This window comes from Anser brachyrhynchus, assembly GCF_964034855.1.
Source record: "Anser brachyrhynchus genome assembly, chromosome: 2".
Lineage (NCBI taxonomy): Eukaryota > Metazoa > Chordata > Aves > Anseriformes > Anatidae > Anser > Anser brachyrhynchus.
In genome coordinates, this window is record NC_137695.1 from 117519770 (window position 1) to 117544946 (window position 25177).

General features: G+C 41.5%; 1 protein-coding gene across 2 annotated transcripts in view; it reads left to right on the plus strand.

Moving 5' to 3' along the window:
* The window catches only part of LOC308191314 (chloride channel protein C-like), an 84551-nt gene that overhangs the window by 6389 nt on the left and 52985 nt on the right, over nucleotides 1–25177 (plus strand). The window contains exons 2-10 of one of the 2 annotated variants that reach the window (XM_080583613.1): nucleotides 655–784; nucleotides 4178–4258; nucleotides 5212–5387; nucleotides 6965–7057; nucleotides 10263–10506; nucleotides 13945–14139; nucleotides 18366–18463; nucleotides 23904–24007; nucleotides 24500–24671. In XM_080583613.1, coding sequence (XP_080439739.1) covers nucleotides 655–784; nucleotides 4178–4258; nucleotides 5212–5387; nucleotides 6965–7057; nucleotides 10263–10506; nucleotides 13945–14139; nucleotides 18366–18463; nucleotides 23904–24007; nucleotides 24500–24671 — 1293 coding nt within the window. The remainder of the gene's footprint in view (nucleotides 1–654; nucleotides 785–4177; nucleotides 4259–5211; nucleotides 5388–6964; nucleotides 7058–10262; nucleotides 10507–13944; nucleotides 14140–18365; nucleotides 18464–23903; nucleotides 24008–24499; nucleotides 24672–25177) is intronic. The other variant, XM_080583614.1, reaches the window with a different exon arrangement.

A 25177-nucleotide genomic window follows, 5' to 3' on the forward strand; every position in this document is an offset into this window, starting at 1 on the left:
TGTATACAATGTAAAAGAATAACACTTTACAAAAGTTTAGAGGAATGTTTTCTTACTGAGACTTTTCTTGAATTCCTATGCTCCAGTGTAATCTGCAGGAAATACGGCATTTGAATCTCAGTTGGGCTGCTTTAGTTCTAGATGATACCAGATATAAATCAGAAATTATCAGTGCACAATTATTGTTAGAGGTATATGCTTAGAAAAGATACAAACTAGAAGTAAAGATTTACACATTTGTACGATAGGTGCTGTGTCAGTGATTAGTTGTGGTAGAAGACAGGAATTTATTTGAAACCAGTTCTAAGTGATCTACTGTGTGCTTAATTAGTGATTCACATAAATGAGTTTTGAGAGGGCATCAGAAAACCAACATCCGAAAGCAGATTGCACTGCAACTTGATATATAAAAACAAACAAACACACAAAAATCAATGATACTCCTTACCCAAACGGAAATGGTTTTCACCTGAAGGTAGAATTTTGGGAGTGTATGCTTTTGTAAGAGATATTGGTAGAAACAACCTTTTGCTTGTGCAGTCGTGGTTAGTAATCAAATCGTCCTAAAAATTGAAGTTGTGTGTTTATGAGGGGAAACACACCAAACAGTCCATTGCTGGAGGCTGAGAGGTAACCGTGTTTTCCTATTTCTAGAAAAGAGTGGGATCGATGGCTGCTGATGGGGCTAATCGGAACAGCAGTTGGGATGCTGGGGTTTTTGACTCATCAGATGATTGACTCTCTCATCACATTGAAATGGGACCTGGTGGAAAATTACCTGAAGGTGAGCAAAAGAAAGTTAGATTGACCTCTTTCTGTGCTTGTTTATTGGAAGATCCACATCATGAAGTTTTAACTGACTAGAGGTGCTGCCTGTCTAGGTGAGTATGGACATCAAATATCCCGTGGCTCTTTGTCCAGGCATGCATTGGTGTCCTTTGCTCCAACTTACCCCATAGTACAGTATATTATCTGATGGAGTTCTTGTCATGAGATTGGTGAAGGCCTCCCCTCTTGTGCAGGCACACGGTGAAAGGAACATTGTGTATTGTTGATGCCCAAGGGGAGGGATTAGGTTTCCCTTAATGTAACCTAAGCAAGTCCAAGTAAATATGGACTTGTTATCAGAGATGTTACTTGTTTCCATTTCTAGGGTAGTTATCTTTTGCGAATGCTGTGCGCAGATTATTGTGGAATGCTTATTTTGTTCTTGATGGGTATCATGGTACTGCCACCTCTGTGATAATCAGGATGGTGGCAGCAAAAATCACTTAATGGCTAAAACCAATGCCAGTGTTAAAGCATCTCTGACCCAACTGCTCGGTAAAATTTTAGCACGTTTTGTGGTATCTATGGTAGACAGCAAGAATATAGAAAGGATATTGAAGAGCTTACTGTGAGAAAGGTGCTGTTCAGCTGAATCCTGCCCAGGGAGGGACAAGCATCCTTACAGCCGGTGCTGGGGTAAGCCTGTGTAACCCTCAGGAGTGATCCGGCAGACACAGCAGTTTGTGCAGACGGGGACCAGTGTCTGCTGGCAACGTTTTTGTGCTCAGCAGTGGTGGCAGGGAGCTGCAGGACATGGTCCCCAGCGCCCATGGCAGAAATTACCCCTGACACAGGAGAGTCCACAACCCAGAGGAAGCTTCTAAGGCAGGGTGCAGCTCTGTAGGCTTGGGTCTGCAGACAATGCCAGTGTCACTCTTATCTTCAAGACGGACAAGAAGAAGGATCCAGGGAACTATGGGCCAGTCAATCTCCACATAACCCCTGGAGAGGTGACAGCAGGTAGTCCTGGAAACCATTTCTAAACGTATGAAGGACAAGGAGGTGATTGGAAGCAGTCAGCATGGATTTTCAGTGGGTACCACCTTCTGCAATGAAGTGGCTGGAATGGTGGATGTAGTTTGTGCTTGACTATAGCAAGGCTTTCGTCGCTGTCTCCCGTAACATCCTCACAGGCAAACTGTTGAAGTATGGGTTAGGTAAGTGGGCAGTGATTAAACACGGGCTGAACTGTCAGCCTCATAGGGTTCTGATAAGCATCATAAATCCAGCTGGATGCCTGTCACCACAGGTATACCCCAGGGGTCAATGCTGGGGCCAAATACTGCTAGAAATCTTCACTAATGATCTAGATGGTGGGACAGAGTGTGTGCTTAGCAAACTTGCAGACAAAAACAAAACTGGAAGAAAACAGCGGTTGATAGGCCATATGACTGTGCTGCCATTCAGCCATCAGCTTCCTCAGATGCACTGGGAGGAGTGTTACCAGCAGGCAGAGGTAGGTGATCCTTCTCCTTTATTCAGTGCTGGTGAGGCCAGGTCTGGAGTATTCTGTTCAGTTCTGGGCTCTCCAGTACAAGGAAGACATGGACATACTGGAGTGGACCTGGTTAAGATCCATGAAGATGATAACTGGAGCCTCTGACATACAAGAAGACGCTGAAGGAGCTGGCATGGTTCAGCCTGAAGAACAGAAGGCTCAGGGGGATCTCACTGTGTGTTTGTAAGTACTTGCTGCGTGAGTCATTATTACTGACAGACAGAGACAGCCTCCTCTCAGTGGTGTTCAGCAAAGAGAATCAATGACCAAAAAGTGAAATACAGGAAATTCCACTTAAACATAAGAAAAAGATTTTCAGTCTTTTGTGGTCAAGCCCTGGGACGCGTTGCCCAGAGAGCCTGCAGAGCCTCCCTCCTTGGAGACTGTCAAAACCTGACTGGACTCAGCCGTGAGCAACCTGCTTCAAGTCTCTGCTTGGGCTAGGTGATCTCCAGAGGTGCCTTCCAGCCTCCACTGTTCTGTGAAATCAGGATAACGGAATAACGCTGCCAGTTGCTGAAGGGCGGATCTCAACCACTTTGCAGAAATGCAGGTGAAGACTTACTCCGTTGAAAAGATGGGATATATGAGATAAGTGTATCAGAGGGAATATCCAAGTAATAGACAGGTGTAGGTTTTCCATGCGGAAAGCATATTATAAGGCTCTTGAAATCTTATTTCTTTGGGGATTCTCATATACAAACTAAGCATATGTTTATGAAATACATAAACATTGAATGAATACACATACATACCTGCATCTATGTATGCGTATGGATATATATGCATATATATGTGTGTATATATAAGCACTGAAGTGTAACTAAAGAATATATAGAAACCACAGTTTAACCCCAGGGCACCACAACTGCTGCACACACAAAAGGTCCCGCTGTGTTACAAACCGTCCTATTGTATTAAATTAACAAAGAGGGACAGCAGGTGAGCTCTCACAGGCTCTTACAACAATATAAACATTTAGCTCCTGCCCTGGAAAACCTTCCCATCCAAACACCTCCTTCAGCTGCAGATGAGCAAAACTCATTTTTGTGCCGTTTGCTTTCCTGTTTGCCTGTGCCGCACAATATGCATGCTCCGAAAAGCCTTGTTGTGAGATGCTGACGGGAAGGCTGCGGTGTCCGGCTATAACACCGTGACCTCCGAAACGCAAGGGGTGTGCTTGACCTGCACACACACAATGAATCACAGCCGAGCACTGTGCAAGGAGGCAAAACATGTGGGGGCTGAGGAGCTCTGGAGACAACGTGGCTGCGGTCAGCCCAAGGACAAACAAACAAACCCAAAATCCAGGGAGACTGAAACGGGTGTTTAAATGTGAGAAGGCGTAGTATGGGAGATGTGCTTTTGGTTAAAACAGAGCACGAAAATGCTTGCTTACATATATTCTGTCTATTCATAACAGATGCGAATTCATGAAGATAATCGCTAGTGTAAGACCTTGAAGCCTCTGTTCGAGAAAACATCTGCTGGAGGCTCCATTTAGTGATTTCTAGTGCATGTTCTTAAGGTCCCTTCACTCCACCTCTTTCCCCAGATGGGCTTTGATGAGTAACAACATATCCCTTGCAGTGTTGGTAGAGATGGGGAAAACATCCTGGAAAAAAAACAGGACTTGACTCTGAAGGTCAACCTTTACCTTGCTGCCACTCCAGTCCTTTTAAAGAAGCTGCACTGCTTGTTTCATTTATTTATTTATTTGGGTTGGTTGTTTTTTCTACCTGTGGTGCACATTCTGTCCACAGAAGTCTGTGGGGCAAAAGATGATTAAAATTCAGGCCATATAGCTGCTATATGGGTGCCAAAGTAATGATCTGTTTGTAAACTGGACAGGATGGCAACTTCCACCTGACGTGGGTGTGCATGCTTGGCACCGGGCTGGCCATGATCCTCGTGTCCTCGAGCTCAGTGCTGGTGAGTGTCGTCTCTAATGCAAGAAGCCCACAATGCGGCAATAACCCACATCTCATACTCTTCCAAATACTGTTTAATTCAGCATTTAATAAAAAATTTAAAAAAAATCTCTTTTACAACCCAACTGGAGAGGCCTTTTTTGGCCTTCAGCCTAACGCTGAATTCCACAGCACGTAACTTGTATAAAAGTGTCTGGGGTGAAATCCGTGGTGGCAGCCATGCAATTTACGCTTGGTGTGTGGTGTTTGTAAAATAAATACGAGTGGCAACTTGTGTAACTTGTGAGAACTCAGTGTTTGGAAGGGGCCTGAGCCAAAGACCGTCAGGCCTTATAAAAATTACTGTTGGTTTTAGACTGATCTTTTAGCTGCGCTGTGTGTGTATCACTCGCAGCCCAGATCGGTACTTTTACAAGGCTGCAAGGCCTAGAGCATTGAGCCTTGCTGCCATTTACTGTCCTGCTGTGCTCAGTTTAATCATAGAAAGGCAATTAACAGCGTAGGTGAAAGAAAAAGTGAAGTTTTAATGAGATTCCCACAAAGTCCAGCAGCAGTAGTAGGAAAAGGGAGTTTGCTGTGATACAAGTGATAACCGACCAGGTTGGAGCTAGCCAAAGCCTGAGCTGACCGAAGGGCTGCTGCAGGCTCGCGTACACCCCTGCCCCTCAGGTAATGTGCACGCAGGCTCCAGCCATGGGAGGCAGGGCCTGGAGCAGAGGTGGGCCCTGCTCCGTGGTTGTCTTCTCTCCTTTCTCCAAGTACGTGCATAGCAGCGCTGTTGGGAACACATGTTTTTAAACATCTGTAGCCAGAGGTTTGCGTGCGTATGCATTATTAATTCTGGGAAAATTTGTTTGTGATCAGAGCAAGGTGAGAGCTGGACTTACAGCTGTGTCCATAGATGTGTCTGGCAGGATATGATCGCTGACTCTGCTTATTATTTTCCCTTTGCAGTTCTTTTGTCCAGCAGGTTCACCGTCTGGCTTGCCGGAAATCATTGGGTATTTGAACGGCACTTCTATTCAGCATCTTTTTAATATCAAGACCTTCCTAGGGACGTTTGTCTCATGCGTGCTGGCTGTAGCAGCCGGGCTCTTCTGTGGGCCAGAAGGTCCCATGGTCCATTTGGGGTAAGAAATACCAGACTAAAGTTACACCTATCAAACAATGGGGATGGCTTTGCAATGTCTTTCTTGGTGGCAGCGTTGGTTTAAAACACACCCTGCACTGCATTAGCACAACCAGTGTTGTGCTGTCCCCTCTATTCAAGCCACACAGTGAAGAAAAAACATTTTTTCACTGTGTTTTAAATATTGGCTGGGTTCCTCAACGCAACTCCCAGCAGAGTTCAGCAAGCATTTATCTGGACACCTGCTTACAATGCGCTGAGCAAGAGGGGGAGACAGGGTGGGCAAAACTTCCATCGATTTTCTTCCTGGAAGCAACCTGTCCCGGAGCGAGGCCGGCTGCCTTGCACCTCGCATAATGGCTTTTACCTATGCAAAGTCAGTGTAAAATTGCAACCGCTTGAGGATGGCTTTATACAAATGAGATGGTAAAATTGGTCTCTGATAACATGGTGCAGATCAGTTGTTGGTTAATTTACTCTTTTATTTCTGTTTCTTTTTGGTTTTGGATCTTATTCATACTTGAGGTTTCTTCTCGTCGCTGACCTGACCAAACCTCTCTTCTCCAGCACGCTTGCACATTTGCTGTTACTCTGTGGGTTTTTATTTATTTATTATTTATCTGTAAGGAGGTGCAGCACCCTTGGGGATGACTCAGATTTTCAAAAAGAGGAGAGCATGGTTAGTCAGAAGGAGCCACAAACCTTTCAGTCAGTGAGTACCAAGGCTTAGCTCTCCCTTTAGGTTTCTTTTGTTTTCTTTGCTGACAGACATTTGTATCCAGGAGCTTGGAGACTGCAGCTGTGATGTTTTTCCTTTGTGCTAGGTTGGTAACAGAGATGCATGAGCCAAAGAACTGAATCATATTTCCATGAAGAAAGTCAGCACAGTATTAACGGGATGCCTTTTCAAAACACAGGACTTAAGAGCTAGTTTAATTTAATTTAGTTGGAACCTTCTACCATTTTTATTAAACATAAACACACGTAAGTTGCTAAAAGCCTCTGAGAGATTCGTTAAGACCCCTAATTTAAGTCTTGTAGAAAAGTCTTCCAAGATTATACAATGAATAGATTTTTCATTTCACTAAGGATTTGGTTTTCTTTTTTTTCCATTTAATTGTAGTTTGAAGTGCTGCCTGGGAACACACTGTAATAATTTAAATCCTTACATATCTTCTGTCAGAAGCAGAGCTGTTCTGCCTGCCATGGTCATTAACCTGGGGGCAGATGATTGAAATGATGGGCTACAGTCTGACATGTCACCACACTTGGGCAGACATTAACATGCAGTTCTTCAAAAGGCGTTTTGTGGTCAATCATTGCAATGCTCCTTGCAAAAGAACCATTTAAGTCTCCAGTTAAGAATCTGAAAGTCTTCAATAGCCTCCTGCTTTATGTCAACAGGACTTTGCATACTTAAAAGATATGTTGAACATTTTCCTTGTTTAAATCTGTTGAAGCCAGTCTACCTTTGCTGCTGCATGCCGGCTAAGGCTCTGTCCTCCCCTGCCTTGAACCGTGGCTGATTTATGAATAATTTACTGAGGAGCTCTCTCAATTATACAACATCGCTTTTAGTGCTATCCTGGGTTGTGGCCTGAGCCAGCTGCAGTCGGACACCCTTGGCGTCCACCTCCCGTTCTTCACCAGGTTCCGGAATTCAGCTGACAAGTAAGTGACGGGCAGGGTGCAAGCTGCGGGGGTCTCTGTGGCTCCCCCTCTGCCCTCTGTGCTCCAGGGGTATCTAGCATGCCACCAGCGAGCCCCTCATGTCTCAAGGAGGAAACCCATCTTTTGGTCTTCCTGCTGTTTGTCACTTTGCGGTGGAAAAAAAAACAACCCACACCTCACCTTGCTTAATAAAAATAAACCTTCTCAAGTGGTTTTATTGAACGCTTGTGGAAAAAGTGCGTTAACGCTGAAGACCTTTTTCCATTGTCTTCTCAGCTGTAAAAGGAGGGAGAAAAATGCAAGAGTTTTAGCCATGGGCTTTATCCTCAAACTAACGGTGTCAGCTCAGGAAATGGGAGGTGATGGGGATTCCATAGTGTGCACTAGGGGAGCTTTGGTTTGTTTTTCTAGTTTAAAAAAGGTAATTTGCTTTTGTCACTTTTTAAATCTGTCTCTTCTCTGGTTATGTATGTCTGCAAGGTAGCTCTCTCTTTTGAACAGGTCTATGGAAATTAATGAGATTAATTCCCAGAAAAAAAGAAATTACAAACCATCTTATGTCTTTTGGATGGTATTTGTTATCATGTTGTCATATAAAACATGCACACAAAAGCTCATGCAATACTGATTTTTCTAAAGCAAGAAAAAGAGAAAGACTCACATGTTAATTTCCTAAGAAAAACAAAGTAGCCAGTAAGAAGAGTTCATATGAATGGCCACTGTGAACTATCTGTAGCTTGAAAGTAAATCAAAAAATACCAGAGGGAAGATATGGGATCCCCTTTGCCTTTATGCTTTTAAGGTCAGTCATTTAAATAAATCTGAGACGTGCTGGCGTCAGCAAAACGTTACTCACGGAAGGAGTCAGCAATTGTGGTAAGAGAAACACCGAAAACTTTTGTTTGTCTCTGCAGCATACAGTTACAGAGTAATTAGAAAGAAGTGTTAACTTGTGGGCAGGAACTGTTCTGGGAGAGACAGGTTGTGTGGAAGTCCCCTTTAGAAAAAGGATTATTTCTGAGGAAATTTCTGAAAGTTTCTGAAAAATTCTGAAATTTCTGAGGAAAATTCCAGTCTAAGCAAGGCCTCACTTCCTTTCCAAAGATCAGGATGAAAGAATCCCACTCCCCCAGTATATTTTCTAGTTATTAAGTAGGCTCAGTACCCCCTCGCAGTACTGCCACAGGCCCAGCAGTAACTCAACCAGCATGAGGATGCTGAAGGACCCTTGGCTTCTGTCCATCAGGCAGCTGTAACGGATCTGTAGGACTGGAGGGGTCTCCAGTGGCTTTGCTGATACTACTGATGTGACACACAGCATGTGCAACTGGCTGGAGCAAGAAGTTGGAGATGTCCAAGAAAAATTCCCCTACTTTTTACTGTGGCATGCAGTACCTGTGGAGTTCCCTACTGCTGAAAATAATGTTACTTTGCAGATACAACATATAAGTAAAAATCCATGCAATCCGTGCAGTGCCTAACTCCATGTTTGTAAACAGGGAAATTTCAGATGTGAAGCTGTCTGTGTAGCTTTATGGTGGGCTCCTCCACAGTCCTTGGAGGAGAGGAACCTTGTATGGGCTTTGACACATGAGCTTTTTTTTCCTGTCTTTTATCTTTATTGCCACCCATATTTGTACTGATAAAATTTTTGGATACCACAGAGAAGTCAGAAGGGACACCTAATAAAGGGTGCATGTTTTCAGACATCTGGTCATATATATATATATAATATATATATTATTTGCTGAGAACTTGACATATTTTAACTCTTCAAATACTGGAGTATTTTGTATACTCATTGACCTCAGTTAGTAGTGAACACCAGCATTTCTGCAAATCATCCCTGAGGGTCTCAGTTAGCACATCCAAAGAATGCAAGTTTTATAAGCTGGTGAGCACTAGTGATTCGTGCAATATATGTGTCAGCATCAGCCCAGTTTCCATTGCAAGCACTAAATTTGAATACAGTTTTCCAAGGCAGATTTCTTCCACAATATTATTTCCTCTTTCTATATCCTTCCCACTGTTCCACACACTACAGTCTTTCTTAAAAATGTATGAGGAAGGATGTTATTTTAATATAATGAAATAGGCCCTTTGGAAACAAAATGATGATATGTGTGAGAAAATGAATAGTAATACATGTATAAGAGAAGACTGTCCCTTAATGCCTTTCTTTCAACGCAATAATTCTTTTTTGTTACCTATATATTTATTTGAAGGTTGGACGTGGTGCTTAGGGACATGGTTTAGTGGGTGATATTGGTGGTAGGGGGATGGTTGGACCAGATGATCTTGGAGGTCTCTTCCAACCTTAATGATTCTACGATTTTTCTTTTATTTATTTATTTTGCTTTACTGTGACTGACTGTGCAGATCTCTGCTATTTGAGCTCGTAGTGCTGCTTACAGCAACACAAATTTGTTGCTCCTCAGTGTGTATGTGAGCTTCACGCCTTTATGGGAGGAAGACAGAGCATATATGTTCCCTGTGGATTTCTCAGATATATACAGACCGAGGAACTGCTCGAGACCATAGGTTCCAGACTGTACTTTCATTCTCTGGTGAATTCCAGACTTTCTTACCTTTTTTCCTGCAATATTTCACCTCTGTGCCTGTACTGATTCCAAGATATGAAATGATACCTCTGCCTGGCATTACACTGCTGGGTGCCAGTTCAACATCTTGCTGGCACGGCACTGCATTCCTCATGTGATGTTCTAGGACTGAGGAGTTTCGTCAAGGTTGAAGGTCAAGAAGGAGAACAACAGTTATAGTATAAAGGAAATCTGTGAATGAAATGTTATTTCCCCATTCCTGCTGACAAAATCCCATAAAAACTCAGAGAAGGACTATTTAATGGTTTTACTACTGTATGGGTTCTTCAGTCACTGTTATGATTGGGCTTATTTTTTCTCCACAAGCCCTTGTGGACTCGGCAGTATATCAGAATTACTGCATTTCTAAGCTGCCAAGTAGCCCCAATAACTTGAGCCATAAGAATCAAATATGAGACCAGATCTGTATTCAGATCCTAGAGATGAAAGGTGCCATGATAACCCCCAAATGAACCATCAGATCTTTAAATTCAGCTCCTTAAACACAACTTTGACATGAAAAAATGTTTCTGAAGACCTTCTGTTTCTTTTCTTTATTTTTTTTTCCTACTATTATCAAATTTTGACTTTTCTACCTGTTTCAGGCGCAGTTTCATTACGGCTGGTGCGGGAGCAGGGATAGCTTCGGTATTTCGTGCCCCCATTGGTGGGCTGTTGTTCACCCTAGAGGAGGTGTCTTCCTTCTGGAACATCAGGTTGGCCTGGCAAACCTTCTTTTGCTGCCTGATGGCTACCTTCACCACGGATTTGCTGTCCTCTTCTCTTCATGGGTTTGTTTACAGAGGCCGTTTTGGATTTTTTGAAGCAGAGAAAAGAATTCTGTTTTGGGTAAGTACTCTGTGGATGTGGGAGGAAATAGACGCAGAGTTTTAGGCTTGTTTCTCTCAACATTATTCTTGGGGGAGTAAGGGGTAAGTGGGACTGAGAAGGGAGAAAGATGGCGTATGTGCAGGTATCAGATCAGTGGATATGGGAGCCCTCATGCTTTATGTCTGGTAATCGCTTAGATACAAGACAGCTGTTTTGTGTTGCCTACTTACGCAGAGAAGTACATTTTACATTGTAGTACAAGATGTTCAATGTCTTCTCCTTCTGTGGCTGGCTTGAGCTCTCCTTTGTTGCAGCCATTGCTGTACCATGGCCCTGTTTCTTTGTGCTTACAGATTAAACATTTAAAAACGTAATCACTGTTTGTTCCTAGTTGCACAACAGAGGTCACCTTCGGCCTTTGTTCCTTGCAGCATGATACAACCTTATTCTTTGAATTTTACTTCATGTCCACCTAAAAATAGTTGCTTTTATTATGTTTTTCACTCATCTTTGTTGTAAGGTGATTTAATAGTGATGTGTAAGAATCATCATCTTCAGTTCTTCGTGCCTGAATATCTTTCTCTGTATTATGATGTGACTTGAAGGCCAATTAGAAAGGTAAAAATAAACCTCTGGTCTCATGAATCCCAGTCCACTTTCTGCTACCAAGTAATTTCTCCTAAGGTTATTCCCTGACCACTTTAATCGATCTCTTAATTTATCCTGTTTTAAATCTCTCTAGCAATACAAAAACCTGAAATAATGACATTTTTCCACATGTAGGCATATCATGATTTGGAAAACAGGAAATCTTTTTTGTGTGTGTGCATGCTACCTGATATAAATACAATGATTTTGCACGTGCTATGCAAAAGTATTTGTGGTATATTTGTTTTATCACAAATTTAGCTGGGGCAATGGGAGAAGACACTGGTTTTTAAACCAAATCCTTTTTTGTGGACCAACTCTTTGTGCAGCCCCCCCAACAACTGTAGTGACACAACCAAGAAGACATAAATTTATGGTAGAAAGGTGAGACGAAATGGACAACGAAGAGGTCAGGCCTGCTGAAGACAGCTTTATTGCTGAAGCCAAAGTATTGTGTAATGGACAGCTGCATGCACAGAGGAGAGCGGATTTACTTTGTTCGCTATTTTACAATAAACATTGCTCTTTCGACACTCTTTTCAGGTTGTTTTCTGAAAAGAGCAGTGGATTCTGTCTCCTGTCTTCTTTTAGTGTCATTAGCAGGAAAAGCTAGCTAAAATTATTATCTAGATGGCTTCTGTCAGGGTTCAATAATTTTTGGCTCACAAGTTGGTACAGATAACCAGAAATATTTTCATTTCACTGAACACTGGGCTCAGGGGAAATTTCTCTTCTTTCATGTTTTGTGGCATTAACCAACACAGTTTACAGTGGATAAACTCCGAGTTGAAAGTTTGTGGGTTTTGTTTCTCAAGAAAACTATTTGTTTTCTTTAGCTTCCTTCTACTCAGGAAAAGGTTACAGGAGGAATTTATCGTACCCCAGAGCTTGAGATTTTCAGGAAGCTTCACTTTTATGTAGAGGGTTGGATTATTTATAAAGGTGAAGCTTGTTCTGTAGGTAACAGATTTTTCTTGATGACTGGCCAAAGCATGTGGCTAACACTATGACAAAACAATACACTCCGCCACTGTTCATTCCCAGAATGCAGAACGCTGGCTTGATTTTACTTGTATTGCCACACATGTGCAGTGTAACGTGTATATTGCTTTAAAACAATCATCTCGGTATATCTTTCCCTTAGGTAGGAAAAATGGGGGAAGGGAGAGAAAACAGTAAAAACCTGCGTGTACATTTTTAACTTTCATGTGGGATTGGAATTAAGTAGAACATGCTGGAAGATATTTGGATCCTGCAGTAAATAAAACAAATTTTCTACTTCTAATTGAGCTATTCCTTCTAAATTTCAACATCTTAAACATTGCATCTATTTAAATCCTTTGGAAAATGATGGCTTTTGATGCAGCTATTGGTAAAAATAGCATTACTGAAGTTTTGGTTAGTATGTACAACAGACATATATGATTGTTGTAGTCCTGATTATAGCGTAAGATACACCTTAAGTCACTCCTGGCTTCCTCTGAGTGTGTCTCCAGGTGTTGACTTTCTTGTGTCTGGGAATGAATGCTGGGATTCTGCCTTGTTCGGGCCAGTTTTCTCAGTCTGCAGCACCCAACGGACCAACTCTTCAGGCCTGACTGGATTTTGACCCTGGCATTCTTCCTCTCAGGAGATAGCATCAGTGCTTAGAACAGCCTCCTGGTGGATTTCTTAAAGTCTAGGCTATTTCTAGAAGGAGGAGGAACAAGAACAAGATTAAGGAAAAAGAATAAGAAGAGGAGTAAAAAAAATAACTTGAGCAGTAAAAGGGATTGTGTGCTTGCTCAAGCAATTAAAGAAGGCTACCAGTTTCTCCTATGCACTACCCCAAATATTATCCCGGTGTAGTTTTTTTTTTTTTTTTTTTTTTTCCAGCCCTTAACATGTGCCCCTACTGCTCTTTGCCAGTTAGCTTTTTAAATGTTTCATGATTTCTTACTCTGTCCAGATCATACTCTTAACAAAAAGCTGTGTAACTCTAAGCCTGGGCTAAGGAAATATTATTCTCACAACATTTAATAGATTTCTACCAATCTGTAGACCTATTGACCCTTTTTGCTGGCTGGAAGGTAATATTAAAGCATGATATTGCTCTCATCCTTGCTGCCTATTTAGGAATCAAGCAGAAAATTCAGTTACTATTCCAGCTGTCAGATTATGTTCTACATTTGTAATTTGGTATTCCATGACTTGTTCCAGATCAGCATCAAATTTCAGTTTTACTTAGAGCTTATAAATAATCTCAATGCACATGGAAGTAGGTTGACACTTAATAAATGAACTTTCCCAAATTATGAGGTAGATATAGATACTGTGAGCAAAGATACCGTGAGCAAGCTCTGGCCCAGCAGAGTCTTTCAAAGTGTTCACTAAAACTAATGTGTCATGTTATTTGGATGTAATCTGAAGTGCTGAGTGTTTGCGCTGACAGCAATGCATCATCGAAGTTTCTGTTAGATTCATTACCTTCCCTAGGGAAAAGGTAGGCCCCAAGAGGACACTTCTGACCTTAACTTATCAAATTACTTGTTCAAGTCCTTTACAGCTATTCAGAAATGAAAATAACTGGCTCATGGAGCTATATGTGACAATCTACCTGCTGGCTCCACTCCTGTGAGGTTTGTAGGAGCATTACACTGCCTCATGTGCGAGCAGCTTTAAATTAATTAGCTGAGTCCCTAAACCAGGAAGAAAGATTTATTTCTTCTGTGGAAATTACTTTGTGGTATCAGGTTTTGTAGGAGAGGGTGCAATATGTCATGTCATTGGCAGGTTGCTCAGAACATATTTTCTTCTTCTTCAACACAGGTTAAGAACTTGCTGGACATGCACGTCTTGGCCTTCATTCCAACCATCCTGCTTGGAATGCTTGGAGGTCTTCTGGGAGCTCTCTTTGTTTCCCTAAATATAAAAATTAATAAGTTACGTATGCAGTTCTTTAATTCAATTCCAAAATCATCAGTTAGAAAAACAAGCAAGCTGTTGGAAACTGTGCTCATCCTTGTAAGTAAATAATCCTTTTCTCTTGATTATATAATGTTTACAGTGGTTAATGAGGGTAGATCATAAGTTGGTTGGATGCAAAAGTGAATCTGGCCCTCTGGCTCTTGACCTAATGTACAATGGAGTAGAATAAACATACGGATTTCCAGAGGATGTGTAGGCATCTAATGTTGGTAGGTATAAAAGAAAGTTGGTTGTTATTGTTGTGGTGTTATTTTTTTTGTTTTGCTATGTTTTTCTTTAAATACTTGAAGTATTTTACCATCCTGCTCTCCTGCTGCTGCTTTATTCTGATGGTGCTAGCTCAGCTAGGTGACATCTGCCACTCACGCTAGGGTGTTTCTACACTTATTTGGGATTTATAGAGGGCTGTAACAGTAGGTTTCATCCATTTTTTCCCACTTTCCCTTGCTCATGGCTGGCCTTCTCATTACCCCACAGAGTTAGTTTGCTGCCATGCCCTGCAGCAGAACCAGGTGGACATCCTTCTCCACTCCTCTGTACCTGGAGAACTTTTCAGTTGTCAGCATTGGAAAGAATCAGGAGACCTCAGTCATACGTATTTTTGCCTCAAGACCGCAATGGAGATCTCTGTCTGTTGTAAGAATAGATGCATGAATAATAAATGCCATAGTGACTTTGAAAGATGTGACTAGGTATAGAAAACTTTCTGGACCTAGTTGTGTATCTGGGGTCAGTTAGTTCTGTTCATCACTGATGGAGGCTGGCCTGGAGTCTCAAGTGTTATGATATAAGGCACTATGGTGTCACTTTACCCCTAGGCTTTGCAGTTTCCGTTTGGCATTGTATGACTTTATCTTGTGGGGAGTCATCAGAACAAGAAGGATATAGAAACAAGGTTCCCATGTTTTGAATATTTTCATAATTTTAAATTTTATGGTTTGGCTTCAACTTAAGAATATTGTTAAATGTGAAGGAGAAAAGCCTTCAGAACTTTTCTACTGCATGTCCAGTAAAATATGCGCAGTTGGGTTTCTCTGTAAGTTTCTCTAGTGAGTTCCCCCGCTTGTCATAATTTTCACTTCTCCTTTTTTTAAGGAAGTCTTTCTAAGGAGTTCTCAGACCTTTTAAAGTGTTGAGATGACCTTTCTGTGGGAAAATCGGTGCACACTGAAGATCCTTTCTTGTGCCCTCTTTTAGGCACACTTGCTAGTATGTTTTATGTGTGCTACATATTTTTTATTTATTTTTTTAATGTACTATTGCACTTTCCTCCCTCCTGGAGAGAAGGTTATTGAATTGTTTATCAGTGAGATGACCATGTGAGATGCTCTTCACCCATCAGCCCAGACACGGGCTTCAGAGCATCTACTCTGAGATGACAGAACACAAGCTTTGGGGAAAAGCGGTCAGCCTGGCTTGCATTAGCTACCTGGATAATACTGACAGAAAACAATTAGTATTTTAAATACTAGAAGGGAAACTTTTAGAGCTTAAAGTGTGAATAACCATAGGTTGAGGTCAAGTTTCTGCAATCTGTAGCGATTCATTTTCTCCACAGATTGGTACAGAGATATGTATGTTTCCCATAGGTTGTACTATTTTTCCTCTCTGCAAGGTCTGAAAGAGTGCATTTCATTTACTCCTTGAAAACTGTGCATGCTATGGGAGTCCAGTTCCTCCTCCTCCTCGGCCGAGTCCTGCTCATTGCTCAGAGCAGCCTCCTGCTCGGTTGGTTCTCCGTTAGCACAACAGAGATGCAATCGGAGCTTCTTTAGGAGGATCAGGAGAGAAGGAGTGATCTGCCGTGAACACTCCGCACAGGAGCACGTCCATACACTGTTGATGACAACTGGATTTTAGCTCCTCTTAGTGGCAGGATGTCGGCTTTTCAGCTTGGAGCTGTGTTCAGCATCTCGCAGGTGTGAGATACCCTGAGGAAGCTCACGTGAAGCTTTTTGCTTCCATGTTTGAAGGAGTGGATAAAGTAGGTAGGAAAAATGGCATTTCCTTGCTCCAGGGAGCATCTTTTGCCTGCGCAACCTTCTTCTGTTGTGCTGCAGATTTGCTCCCAGGTCTTGAAGAGGAGTTGGGACTTTGTGCTGTTGAGTGCTGCAGTGATACACCCTGAGAAAAATCCCTGAGTGGCAAGTTTTCAGTCCATCAGAATGAGGAGTAAAGTTCCTTGTGTGTCTCCCATTAGTCCTGTGTAAACTAAACGGTTTCCAAAGGACCTCAGTTTGTGAAAGGTCAGGTTTGTAACAATTATTGTTTTAATGATTTGGAGCCAGAGCTCTGCTTTTGACAGCCACTTCCCCTACCATTGGGAAAGGTTTGGCTTTCTCATAATACATTACAAAAGTTTTACGTAAGCTACTTAGAAAAACACACAGTTCCTTGTTACTTTTTGGAACAACAAAAAACAGCAAAAAACCAGCCAAACGAAGAAAAAAACATGCCACAACATAAGCCAGCATGACCCAGCTTGTTCGAAGATACTGTAGGATTAAATTTGAGATTAGTTAGCAAAGAGTCAAAGATTCAGTGTCAGACACAGAGAAAATGCCTCATAAAAGCTATTTTATACTGCTTAGGAGTTTCACCTTACTGACTCCAAAAGTTCATGGAGTGGTGAGCACCTTGCCAGATCACACCTGAAACTGCAAGAATAGCAGGTGTTTTGTGGGCTATAATTATTACAAAAGCTTTGCAGCTTACATATTTTGCCTTCATCATTTTAAATAAATAAATAAACAAAATAGAGACATACTTTTTTTCCCCCATTAACTTTGTAGCATGAACTCTTGTTCAGACTTTTTTTCCTTTTTATTAGCTCTAGGGGATCCTGTTCAGGTCACAGTCCTTATTTTATTATAACTTGGAAAAAAAAAAAGCAGGAAAGAAACTGTTTGATCTGAGAAAGAACTGTACAGTTTTGTTTTTTTTTTTTTCTTTCTCATAAACTCACATAATCAGACAACTGAAAGAAACTATGTCACAGCGACTTTAACCCAAAATAATCTTGTATAAACCAGTCTGCATTTAAACTTGGAAAGAACCCATCATGGTATCTTCCACACCCACAACATAACCCGGAGTACCATTCCTTTGACTGGAATTGAATATCTAATCTTCAGCCCATAGATTAAGCAAAGCCGTCTTCCTAAGTGCCCTTCTGCCCCTTGGCCTGCATTTGCTTCTCTTCAATTCATCACCTTACTCTCTGTGAGGAAATCACACTGTAGATAATGTTTTGCCAAGAATCTGGCAGAGCTATCTTCCTTTTTCTTTACCTTTTTTTTTTTTTATCTCGTTGACTAATGCTTCTGTTCCAAAAGCTTAGTGTTTCCATGGGTAGGGTGAACAATTTAAGGATATATGCATATATACACATATATTAAGCTGTCAAAACTTTAAAAGGTTAAGTGAAAGGATATATTTTTTTCTGTTTAACTGTGAAGATAGGCTACTGCTTTAAATCTCTAGCCACTGGCTCTGTTCTAGCTGTCCTAGCTGCTGTTGGACTTTGTGGCTTTGGCAAAAACTTGACCTGGGTTTGAACTATCCCAGAGTTAAGTTTTCAGAAAGAAAACTTGACCTAAGCTTTGTGAAGACTGAACCTCTCCCATTTTTACCTGTCTCTTTTAGAAGTCCTCTGCCCATAAGTTTATAATCTTGGAGATACAGGGAAACAAATGCTTGAGATACGATTGTCAAACAAATTAGTCACAATTGCAAGCAGTTGACTCTCAGCTTGAGGGCTTCTATAAATGTGCTACCTGAGCTGTTTTATAACAATCACAGAGTGTATGAAATCTTGTGCTTGGAAAAATTATTATTAATATGATTGTGTGTTCCAGTAGCTTCTCTCTAGATGTCTATTGATTTTTTTTTTTCCAAATCTCTTTTTTTGGGATGGAGGGGGTGGTGAGGAGGCTGGGCACATGGTGAGCATCCAGCGTGTTCCAGGTCTTCCAGGGAGATGGCTGTGGCCTTTTAATGGCTACAGAGAGAGACTGCAACTGGAGACCCAAGTTGCAATGGGTCAGTGCATTAAGTTAGATGAATCCGGGCCCTACTGTTTTTGTTTGTTTGTTTGTTTTTTTGTTTAATGGACAAAGGCTGAGTTGGGATATGTGGGAAAGACCCCAAGGACAATTGCCTTCTGGTAACTGCTGGCACTGCTGATTTTAGACACTTTTCTTGCTGTTTTTCTCTGTTTCTATGTCTCATGATAGTTTATTTGCTTATTTGAATGCCTGCAGGTATGTACGACGACTGTTACTGTATATTTACCATATTTCTTTCCCTGCACTCCAGTCATGAATGTGAGAGACAACCAGCTGAGAAACAACTCAGAAATGTAAGTGGGGGGGAGTCACCAGGAGCTCTTACAATTAATTACAATTAGTATGTAAATTAACATGCAATTAAAATTACAATTAATGTGTAAATACAATTAGGTACAATTTCTCTCAGTTGTTACAATTTATACATTAGATGTTACAGATTTGGGATAAAAAAAATCAAAGAAGAACTGAATATCAGAACTGAATATTTAAAATAAAATAACCTAGAGACAAGAATCACACAATCTATTAATCACTGACATTTAATCACACAAACTTTTCTAGTGAGAAACATTCGTCATCATGTCAAATTAAAGAAAAAAAGAGAAATGAAAAAACAAAAGAGTTCAAAAATGGAAAGAGCCTGAAATGTGACTGTATGCGTCACCCAAGGACATTTTCAATTTAGAATACTAATTTTGCTTTAAAAAGGTATATAGTCCATATATATAGGTATATAAGCCTATAAGCATCAGGCTGTGCTTTGACTGAAAAGCTGGAATGAGGAACACAATTGTTTATTCTCAGCTTCAGTCAGCTACCGCTGGCTGAGGGACATGATCAGTCATCTATATGAGAACACCAACAGGTAATGAACACATCAGAGATGCGTGCCGGTACAGCACAAACTGTAATAAGGGACCTTAAAATTACAAATACTGTCTTAATAAATAGACAGAGAATATGGAGCTGAACTCTTAGGGATTTTCTTGGTGACACACTGAAGAGGTCCTTGACTTTGATACAAGTTTTGTAGTCCAGGTATTTTTCTTGAGAAATACCTATGAGGAATCTAGAGGAAGCAGGAACAGAATAGCTTGGATTTTAGATGAAACAATAGTTTGATTTCACAGTCATTGCAAATGGTCACTACCAACTTGTAGTTTAACATGTCCTCCTTCCAAGTGGGCAGCATCCTACATTGCACGATATGAATGGTAAATGCTGAATAACTTGCCATTGGTGGCTGGACTCCAAACAGCTTATTTAAGCACATGGAAAGCAGACATACTTTCCCATTGTTGCCACCAATTCTAGACTATCATTTGACTTGCAATACTTTGTTCAGTATTGTCTGCTACACTAAATATTTACATATTTTTTATAAAAACAAACTTTGTCATCTACTTAGTACCTGGACTTAATGACTATGGCTTTTTGGATAGCTACAGGAAAAACTCTTTTCCTCACCACAACATCCTTTTTGTTTCAAGAACTAAATGCTTCCAAAATGTTATTTTTCAAAACAAAACTGTTTTTGCTCTAAAGAAAAACATCTGAAACCGTGATAAATTCATGGCTTTTTTTTTTTTTTTTTTTTTGTCAGTCTCTGAATTAAAAATAGTCAGGCTGATCCAGCCTAGAGGCTAAACTGTCTTAATGCCAATTTTTCATTTGGTGTGGCTACAAGTTCTAAAGAGTACATCCTGTTGAAGATGGATAGATCTGAAGGGAATTAAACACCAAATTGTCATGGACTTTGCAAGGTCATGCATCTGCTGAAGGTAGTGATAATGTCAACCTGTAATAAGGTACAAGAGTGAACATGGATAAGGAGCTTGTTCACTTTTTTCCTGTTCTTAGAAATTCAGAGAGAGAGTTATGATTGCGATCATGAGATTATAGTTGGGATCATTTAAATTTGGCTCATCTCAGCTTAATGTGAGATTTTTAATCAGTGACCCAGGGACAAGTAAATATCATTAACCTTTGAGTATCCAACAGGTAGGTAATAGGCACCCTCGCTGCTTTAAAATATCCAATAAGAACCATGTAACAAAAAAGATTGTGAGATACTTGTTTTTGTCTTTTGTACAGATCCAACTCTTTCAGTGAAATGTGTATATATATATTTTTTTTTTATTCTTTTAAACCATAACATTACAACAGCTGCAGCTCCAGATGGGGCTGTATGTGGCTGTGCCAGTATAACAGTACTTCCTTCTAGCATAGCTTATCTTCATGAATTTATGTTGGACCCGTGCTTGCAATAAGGTTTTGTAACACTTCCAGCAACCCCTGATATACCTAGGAGAAGGTGGAATAGGAGGTCATGGGGAGGCAAGAGGTGGTAAAGGAGCAATGGGCTCCTTCCCATTCTTCTTAGCAGGTCCTGGTGAAGCACATGCAGTGTAGCAGTGCAGTCCTCCTGTCCACACCAGAGACAAATCTGTCTTTAGGAGCAAAACAGAAATGTACAGGAAGTGGAAGCAGGGACACATGGCCTGGGAAGAGTACAGAGATGCAGTCTGGTTGTGCAGGGATGGGATCAGGAAAGCCAAGGCACGGTTGGAAATGCGCTTGGCAAGGGATGCCACTAACAGGAAGGGATGCTATAGGTACATTGCTCAGAAAAGCCAAGGAGAGTGTACCCCCTCTGATGGATGAGAAGGGTGAACTTGCAACCACAGACATGGAGAAGGCTGAGGTACTCAACAACTTCTTTGCCTCCATCTTCACTGACAGTCAGGCTTCCCGTGTCTTTTGTTTCCCTGAACCCGTAGATGGAGGCTGGGGGAGCAAAGTCCCACCTGCTGTAAGTGAAGAGCAGGTTCGAGACCACCTGATGAAACTAAACAGGTACAAGTCTATGGGGCCTGATGACATGCATCCGAGGGTCCTGAAGGAGTTGGCTGATGCAGTTGCCAAGCCTCTCTCCATATTTGAAAAGTCCTAGCAGTCAGGTGAAGTCCCTGGTGACTGGAAAAAGGGAAACATCACTCCCATTTTCAAAAATGGTAGAAAGGAGAGCCCGGGGAACTACAGACCCGTGAGCCTCACCTCTGTGCCTGGGAAGATAATGGAAAAGATCCTCCTGGAAGCACAAGCAAGACAAAGATGTGATCCGAGACAACCATCATGGCTTCACCAAGGGTAGATGGCTTTCTATGATGGAGTTACTTCATCAGTTGACAAGGGAAGACAGACCAATGTCATCTACCTGAACTTCTGAAAGGCCTTTGACAGGGTCCCACATGACATCCTGGTCTCCAAATTGGAGAGATATGGATATGGTGGGTGAACCATTCAGTGGATAAGGTGTTAGCTTGAAGGTAACACCCAGAGAGTGGTGGTCAATGGCTCTATGTCCAAGTGGAGGCTGGTGATGAGTGGTGTACCTCAGGGGTCTGTCCTGGAACTGGTGCTGTTTAATATCTTCATCAATGACATAGACAGTGGGATCGAGTGCATCCTCAGCAAGTTTGCAGATGACACCAAGCTGAGTGGTGCAGTCGATACAACAGAAGGAACGGATGTCATCCTAAGGGATCTGGACAAGCTTGAGAAGTGGGCCCATGTGAACCTAATGAGGTTCAACAAGTCCAAGTGCAAGATGCTGCACCTGGGCCGGGGCAATCCCAGACATGAGCACAGACCGGGAGAAGAACTCACTGAGAGCAGCGCTGCAGAGAAGGACTTGGGGATCTGGTAGGTGAAAAGTTCAACATGAGCCAGCAGTGCGTGCTTGCAGCCCAGAAGGCCAACTGCATCCTGGGCTGCACCAACAGAGGAGTGGCCAGCAGGGCAAGGGAGGTGATTGTGCCCCTCTGCTCTGTTCTTGTGAGGCCCCACTTGGTGTGCTGCATCCAGGTCTGGGGCCCCCAGCACAAGAAGGATGTGGGGCTGTTAGAGTGGGTCTTGAGGAGTGCCGCAAAGATGATCAAGGAGCTGGAGCACCTCTCCTACGAAGAAAGGCTGAGAGAACAGGGGATGTTCAGTCTGGAGAAGAGAAGACTCCGGGGTGACCTTGTTGCAACCTTTCAGAACTTGAAGAGGACTTATAAAAACGACAGAGAGCAACTCTTTGCTCAATCAGATAATGACAAGACAAGGGGGAATGGTTTTAAACTAAAAAAGGGAGATTTATATTATAGATTAGAAGGAAATTCTTCACTCAGAGGGTGGTGAGGCACTGGAACAGGTTGCCCAGAGAAGCTGTGGATGCCCCATGCCTGGAAGTGTTCAAGGCCAGGTTGGCTGGGGCTTTGGGCAACCTAATCTAGTGGGAGGTGTCCCTGCCTATGGACAGGGGGTTGGAACTAGATGATATTTGAGGTCCTTTCCAACCCAAGCCATTCTATGATTTACTAAATATACTGATTTCAAGCTGAAAGAGTTAGTGGTACAAAAGCCTGTACGTAAACAAATTCTGCATCTCTGTGCTTATTTCTTCCTGCTCAACCATGTGTTTTAATTGTAAAAACTTTCTTCTGTTGTTTCTCTCTCTGTTATTTTGACATCACTGCAAGTTTCAAATGACCTCTGAGATGTGCTGGTTTTTGTGTGTACTCCTTTACTGGTAGTAAAGACATTGTTTGTATGGAACTTGAGGTTTTGCTAGAAGTGGGTTACACAATCATTTGATTTCTCAAGCAGGATGGAGTAAATAAGTTTTTTTTTTATTTTTTATTGACCATTATGAATTTGGAATATATTCTCTGAGTGGTTGGATTAATGTAAAAGGCAAATACAAGATTGGGGAAGTATCTTGTGTTCCTCTGGTTGCCAATCTGGGGTCTGGAAGAAATTTTCTTGTACTACATGTTGGCTGCATTTTAAGTTTCCCTTGTAGTTCTGAGCAGGGATCAGGTGGGTCAAATACCACAGATCTCCAGCTCATTGTTCCAGGAACAGAGTTTGTATTGTTACTGTTTGGGTTGTGGTGATGTCCAAAACATGCTGGATACCTCCCAAACTCAGAGAAGGAAGTCATACCTGCTTGGAGGACACAATTACTCAAGATGACCGAGACTGAGAAAGTGTACAGGAATGGAAGTGCTGTACGAAAAGTCTGGTTATAGTCAGCATGATAACCGGCAGTCTGAGTTGCAAGTTTTCCGATGTTGAAATAACTGGTGCCAGTATTTACCAAGGGAGAGTTTTGAGAATGCACTGGACAAACATCTTTTAGGTGTGGTTTGGGTACAGCCTGCAGTGCTGTGGGAGATGGGAACCTCTGAGTCCTTCCTGATCTCTGTGGTGCTCTCCTTTACTAAACTGTCCATCTGCAGATGCATTTGAGAGCTTGGGATGCTGTGCTTACCCACAGAAATGTTCATCAGGAGTGACAGAATTCTGGTCTGTTGATCCTGTTTTACAGTTACAAGATCAAGGCCAGGCTGTGCATTTTAAACCATTCTTTTCCCCCTGTTTTCCCAGTTTTAGGTAGTGCAATGTGGTTCCTGATTTCAGAAATTTTGGTTTTCAGCAGCAGAAGCTTTATGCAGAGGAACATGAACATTAATAAACCAGGTTTATTAATTTCATGGAATAATTAATAAATTGATCTAGTAAACTAGATTTATTAGTGAATAAAACAACTTAACTGGGAGATGAAAGGGAAAGTAGGCTTTCTGTGTAAAATTTATACCTAATAGACACATTCTGTGCAATCATTAAGGTTAGTTATATTCACCCATTTAATAGATTTTTTGTATGTTTTTGATGTTTAAGCAGAAATCTGTTCAAGAGGGAAATTTCAGAATATGGTTGTTCACCAAGCACATCATGGATTGGTCCAGATGGAGTCAGATATTCTAATCGAACCTTCAATCAAGGTAAGGTGAGCTAAGTGATTGATACCAGAGAACAAACAATGTATGTAACTGGATGTGATATCCAAGTATATTTACTTGTAATGTAGGTTTTCTTTAAAAGAATATACTTCTCCCTTTGGAGGGATGTGTCAGAACTAAATCCCATATTTGATCCCAATACACTGGGAAGTTTCTGAATTATTACCTCTGAAAAGGATGAGGAAAGAGCCCTGCTAAAGAAGTACCGTTGCCATTCCCTGGCTTAACCGGTTGCTATTTCTCCTTGTTTAGTTCAATATTAATATCACACAGCAGACTGGAAAGAACAAATTATGTTCCTTGTTTTCCTGAAAATGCCTCAGATAACTTGTCACGTCAACTCAAACTAACTGATTTATATACTTTACTGACTTTTGTCATGCTTAGGCAAATGAGGACTAATTCAGCATGGATTTTTGTAAGGGATCCTTTTATTGTTTTGTATCTCTCCACATCTCTTCCTCTGTGTTGCAGCTGCTGCGCTTCTAGTTGAAAATGGGAAGCAAGGGATCACATATCTTTTTAAACGTGGGACTCATGAGGAATTTGGATACACATCCCTGTGCACTGCTTTGGCATTTTATTTCATCCTCAGCTGCTGGACTGCAGGTTCTGCTGTTGCCAGTGGCCTGGTTATTCCTATGCTGTAAGCTTTGCCCATTTTGGTTTGAGCTGTCTATACAAAAGGCCTGTGTTGAGTAGCAACAACCTGAGTTGTAAGCTGAAAGGTTGGCAATAGCAAAGCTATAATTGCTTGGAGGAGGTTGCATAGGTGGAACAGGATGGTTTGCTTGGAAAGAGAGGCTAAAATTGTGGAAAAGAATGAAGAAAAATCATCTGAGAATAGCAGTAGAAGGATGATAGCCAAAACTGTGTGCTTTCCAGTATAGATCATTTGAATCCTTTGGGGACCCAGAGAGAGCCTCGACTGCTGGCTCCATCTCTGTAACTGTAGAAATACCAGTTCAGATCCAGACTTTTCATCTGTTTCTTATGCACATAATAGCCTGAATCTTAATCTTGGACATCAACACCCTAGACTTTGGAGAAAACTGCTGTTAGGTCTTTTGTTGTAGTTTTTAGAAAGCTGTGGTTGTAAGAACTCTGCTCTAATCTGTAATGTTGAGAGATTTGACGTTGGATATCAAGGAG